The 6,000-nt window shown below is 45.9% G+C and overlaps 1 protein-coding gene across 6 annotated transcripts in view; it reads right to left on the reverse strand.

Moving 5' to 3' along the window:
• The window catches only part of ANKHD1 (ankyrin repeat and KH domain containing 1), a 117,586-nt gene extending 112,507 nt beyond the window's left edge, over positions 1-5,079 (reverse strand). For 4 of the 6 annotated variants that reach the window (XM_048515473.1, XM_048515470.1, XM_048515472.1 and 1 more), the window contains exon 1: positions 4,605-5,035. In XM_048515473.1, the coding sequence (XP_048371430.1) occupies positions 4,605-4,907 (303 nt within the window). In that variant the 5' untranslated portion in view covers positions 4,908-5,035. Of the gene's footprint in view, positions 1-4,604 lie in introns of all 6 variants that reach the window. The other 2 variants (XM_048515469.1, XM_048515471.1) reach the window with 2 other exon arrangements.
• Positions 5,080-6,000: the final 921 nt, after the last annotated feature.

Below are 6,000 nucleotides of genomic sequence, written 5' to 3' on the forward strand. Positions count from 1 at the left end.
CATTTCAAATACAGGCTTCATTTTGTGGTAGACATTATTTTGTGTGGATATTGTTACAATTATTCAAATATAGAAGAAAAATATTTTTAAAGCAGGCTTCATACTGGGGAAATGTTGTTATTTGCACTTCCATAACTATACACAGACTATCAATTGTCCATTTTGTAACATATTGTCAATATCTTTCATATTACTGTTTAATTAATAATTGTTGTATTTTTATTTTTTTGCTTTCACTCCTCCTTAAAATACAAACTGATGTTAAGTTTTGGGGAAACACTCAAAGTTATTTTAAGATCCATAGATCCATGCCTAAGATAACCTTTAAAGAAGGGCCTGGAAATACCTCCAAGAAATGGTGGGAGAGCAGACACCAAAATAGTCTCCACACACCTCATGGGCAAAGGGTTAGATCTGATGTTCAGCAGGTACCCTCAATGCACATAGGATCATAGGAAGCTGCCTTCTGTCAAGTAAATATTTACCTTGACAAGCAGGCACTTTCCTGGATCTCATGAAGGGCAGTGTTTCCCAGCACCTGCTACCCATGAATCTTTTAACTGGAGATGCATCATAACAATCACGGGAAACCAAAGGGGAAAGTTTCATGCATGAAAATCACATGGACTGAAACAATTCAAGTTCTCAGCCTTCTAGATAATTTAAAAACTAATGTTGTCCAGGGATATATAATTGTGTGAACCTAAGTCCTTCATTAAGTCAAAAACGTCATCTTTAACTGGTTACACAAGTCTAGGCCAACCTTGCTTCCATCACTTATTGCCCTAAAAAGTTAAGTATCTTTTGCATTTACATAACCACCAAAAAGTATTCAAAGGCTATGCTCACATTCAGTGTACTGAATCCTTGTAGAATTGCAGCAATATAACTCAAGCTTAAACTAATGAACTGAAGTTTTCGAAAGTATTTTCCAGACCAAAGAAATACAATGTTATCCTTTTAATAATGATAAAGCCATTAATTATGAAGTGAAAGGATAACATAATGGATAAACAGAGCTACAGGAAACTAGAATGCTCTTTAACACAGTTTGTCCCCATTTTTTTTTCATTATAGTCTACTAGCCATGTTGCATGTATATCCTCCTGGAACTGCCAGTCTCTCAACATGAAGGTTAGCAGAAGGATCATTTCAATTATTGTCACCATTTAGAAGACTATTACAGAAAGCACCATGGCAATTCTCAATCCACTCTGCTGATATGTTCTCAAACAGAGGAAAACACAGCAGATGAAGATCTAGACTTCCACACTGAAATAAAGATACACTTACAAGCAATAACTTCCGTACACTCTTCTCAGTGTTGTCAGCAGATATACCCAAAATCATAATATGTGAAAGTTATCAGAAATGTCAGATATTTAACCTACGATCTAATAGCTCCAATTATAGAGATCCACTTTATCCCGGACCCCAATGGGAGCCACTGATCATCAAGCAGGTTGCAACTGGAAACAATTCAGAGCTAAACCTGCCCCAACATGCAGTGCCAATCTTCTTTCCAAAAACACATTTTCTTCCAAGTGAATGACTAATATGCACCCCTCTGGAAAATGAACCATGTTTTACTCCCAAAAGTATACAACTAAGTTTCCCCCTGACAAAGACCCCCAACATCTACAACATATAACTTTATTTGACTTCCCCTCACCCTGCCACTAAAGACATTTCACGAATACAAACCTGACTGTAAATACCTTTTCATGAAGCCCTCTTTTTCTTTATTCACTCAGGTTTCCCCTGAATTAGTTCCCCATCACTACCGTTTCATTATCTGAATTGTGTTTATTCTACCTTTGATTCCCAATCCAAGTCTCAAGACTAAGGAAAAACATTTCTCCCTATGATTTAATGTAGGCAACACAGTATTTTGTTAAGTTTCTTAACTGCCATATGGACCCTATGCAGGCAAAACGCCACTCTTCATGCTGTGATTTTTTTTTAAGGAAAGGATGTTTGATCTCTATGCGAAGTAGTTCCTCCACCATTTTCTGGGAAAAGTTGGATTTGCAACACCTCAGACCCCAACATGTTCTTCTGGCCTTAGCATTACACCGTATCTCTAACTACAGAGACATTTAGATCAGCATTGAGTAATTTGCCCAGGATTAAACATCAAACGTGTACAGAAAACAAATTAATAGTGAATTCACAAAATTTGAATGGTTTTCTGATTTACAGTGGATGTTTAATTCCAGTAAAAAAATCCAATTATCCATTTTTTTGTCACCAAGACTGAGAGAAAGGGCTGTTTGCACTTTTGGCAAGAGATGGATTTAACGTAGAGCAAGAGCAGAGAACAAACACACGTGGCTTGCTTAAGGCAATATAGTCAAACTGTGTTTAGGGGAACAAAAAGTTCCTTGGAGGCTCATCAGGGATTCTCTTCAATGAAACGCTCTGGAACAAGCATCCCTGGAAGACAGCACACTCATCATTAGCAATCTTCCCCTTCAATGGGCATCCAAAGTATGATAAGGATGTATTCTAGGTCATATTTTGGCAGCCCAGCTAAACAGGAGTATGGTAGATATATTTGTTCAAACCTGAGATTAACAGGATTGTGGAAGTCCAATTTTCAGAGCACAAGGGATAAATCAACCCACTTTCCACTTACCTCTCTCCATTTTGTCTCTCCCTGACCCTAGAACTTTGCTCCTAAACTATGCGAGGATATTTACAAAAAATTAAACTAAAAAGCACCAGGAAAAAAACTATTGGGGGAGCACAGACAGTGTAGTTTCCCTCACTTGGTCATCCCATTCTGCTTTAAAAAAATGGACACACAAGCACACTTTAGGTGCTTGAGGCAGATCCAGAATTAAGTAAACAGACCTGACACTATCGTGTCTATTTTGGATCCATCAGGGCCTGGCCAGTATGCTAATATATGCCACAGTACAGTAGAAAATCCTCTGCAACAGTCGATTTCTGTGGCAACTCAGCAAATAAGCCAGTGTGGAAAAAATTCCCTGAAAGCACAAAGTTTGAAAGACACTTGATTAAGGAATAGTTTCATTATGCCAAAAAATAAAAAAGATGAACAATAGGTAGACATGTTGCAGAAATGGGTGTTACAATAAAGGAGGTCAATGTCAGATTTCTGTCACATCACCCACTAATTAGACTATATACTAATACTTAAACAGTGATCCGCCTTTTAAAAGTTACTTAATGCTACCTGTAATAAAATAAATTATGTTTTAAAACAAATCTACATTTATTTTCATGAAAACTCAACAATAATAATATGCTATAGACTCTGTAACACTGCCATTTCAAGTTAATTTTAAACTCTCTGCAATACAACCAAGTTAAACTCCAGCAAAACGGAGACTAATTTTAAAAAAATAGTTGTTAAACAAAATTTTTTAAGAACATAACATATTTGCATACAATAACACAGCATGTACTGTGATTACGCCAGAACAGAATTAGCTAATACAAAGCCTGCAAGTCAGAATTGCAAATAAGCCCACAACAATTATTTTATTAGCCTACCTGCCCACACGAACATTTGGGGCCAAAAAGAAAAAAAAAATCCTGTAGTTTTGCCCAGAAACCTGAAGGAAATTCTTGCAACATATTATCAGCAAAATACATACATATATTAGATGACTATTAAAAACAGGGCTGTCAAAAATACAATTTACATAATGTGAAAATACTAAAAACAACTATTTATATATCCATTTCTGTAGACACATACATATACATTACATGAACGAATATATAAACGCACACACATATCTATGCATGCCCATATACACACATGAGATTAAAAGAATTGATATGTAATCCTCCAGTGCCGCTGGTACACATTTCAATCTGAATGCAAAAACTGACAGATTAACCAAAATAGACTTGGACCGTACCCTTACCTATCTAAACTCCTGGACCTTTTGCAGCTGGATTTCCCACATACCCACTATAGAACTGCACTGCTCTCGTTGGGAACAGCAGCAGACTTACACATCCACGGAGGCCACGTCCACGGCAACCCTCCCCATCACGACTTCCCTCCCTCCCTCCCGCTGCAAAACAATAGAAACGAGGAGCAATAGCTGTCAAAAGGGTTTTTACGGCTTACTGGCCTAAAACAGAGAGAGAGCTGCCCTCCCCCGCCGGTGTCTGTCGGGCTTTTCTTGGAGCCCGGGGAGGGGGGGGGTGGATTTATTCAGCAAGACTTTTGCCCAGGAAAGTAAGTCCTGGCGGGCGGAGGCGGGGAGGAGAGGAGGCACGGCAAAAAAACGAAGATCGCTTCCGCCATCATCCGGGCGGGGGGGGGGGGCGCTGCAGGAAGAGCCGCGCAGGGCCCGCGGTTGGGGATGCCCCCGGGCGCCCCGCTTCCCCCACCGGGCCAGGAAAGCCCTCGGCGCATCATAGGCGGCGGGGGGGGGGGGGCCGCGCTTGGGTGGGTCTCCGCCCTCCTTTATGCCCCGGACCGGCCTGCCGGGAGATTACGAAGCCCGACGGGCGGGGCCGGCCGCCGTCTGCCAGCGCGGGAGGGAACCGCTCCGGCTTTCCGCCTCTTGCCCGCCCGCCCGCCCGCCCGCCCAAGCCGGCCTGGGCCCTTCTCTCACCTCAGAGACCTCGTCCTCGTCGCTGCCAGACCCGCCGCCGCCTCCGCTCCTCAGCACGGCGGCCGCCAGCTTGAAGTCGAGGGCGGCGGCGGCGGCGGCAGCAGCCCCGGCCTCTCCCGAAGTGGCCGCCGAGCCCGCCGGCCCACAGGGCCCGGCCTCTCCGAAGAGGCGCACGGCCCGCAAGCCGAGCGGGTTAGGCCCGGCCGGGGAGGCCTCAGCGGCGGCCGGGGCAACGCGGGGCGTCACCAGGTCTATCTCCTCATCGCCGGCGGGGGTCGGGGCGGCCGCGCCGTCCGTAAGCATCGCGCGCTGAACCAAGCTGAGGCGGCGGGAGGAGGGGAGGGGGGGAAGCGCCGTCTCCGTCCCCTCACAGCAGCAGCAGCAGCGCCACTAACTTCTCACACCCTACCTGACCCACGGCCGCGGCGATGCCCTCGCTCACCCGATCCGCCGCTGCCATTGGCTGAGCCGCTCAGACGACCCGGTTCTATTGGCCGAGGCGCCCGTCAGTCCAGACTCTCGTCACGCGCTCCTTCGCCCTCCCACCAGCAAGATGCTTTGAGAGCACACGCTGAGGCGGTTTGGACTGCCCGCCCACCACCTTAGGACTTGTACGGTCGCTTCCTGGAACTCCTTTGAGATGATTGGGTGACTCCTCCGTCAATCAAGCGCAAGCTCCAGAACTTGGGTAGCTGAATGGCCAGGGGAACTGTCACTCGAGGCGTTCTTGTGTTTCATTGCGCAGAGGACGCATCAATCGGAGCGTGCTCCTCTTGGCGGTGTGTGATTGGGCTACGCCCTTTTGGTTCCCACCTTTCTCACTTTCCGAGCAAAGGTCTCGGTCAGCAAGAACAGACACCCCCATTTCAGTGTTGAGAATGTTGATTGGAAGGAAGGGATGTCTGTTAACCGCATGGCCCACCTCTAAGAGTCCACCTGTCTTTTCACCCCAGTCCAAAGCTCTCCATAATGGGAGCGTGATTGGACGCAACGCACGTCAGTCACGGAGACCTGAAGGCTGTGTTCCGGCTAACCTCCATCCCATAGAAAGCCTCACGAGTTGCCATTTTGTAGGATTTCCCACTGAAACCTTAGGAGACAGGCAGGCAGGGGCGACTCCAGCGCAATGCTGCAGACGGGCTCTTGGGCATCCTCCAGCCTGGGACGTCCCGAGTGCAAAGCCCCCAAGGGGGAGGTCAGAAAGACCCCTCACTGGACACGGGCCATATTTCCCACTTGCTCTCTCCTTCCCTCCTGGGCTTTGCCAAAAGCTTCTATGTGGGCTCCTTTCCCATAAACAACAGCCTGGCCTGCAGATGGTTCCTCTGGCAGCATGTCCAGCACAGCCCAGTGGCCGGCGACATCTCTGACCTCTAACAGCCCAAGCACAGTTTTT

The sequence above is a fragment of the Sphaerodactylus townsendi genome, linkage group LG14 (assembly GCF_021028975.2).
Source record: "Sphaerodactylus townsendi isolate TG3544 linkage group LG14, MPM_Stown_v2.3, whole genome shotgun sequence".
Taxonomy (NCBI): Eukaryota; Metazoa; Chordata; class Lepidosauria; order Squamata; family Sphaerodactylidae; genus Sphaerodactylus; species Sphaerodactylus townsendi.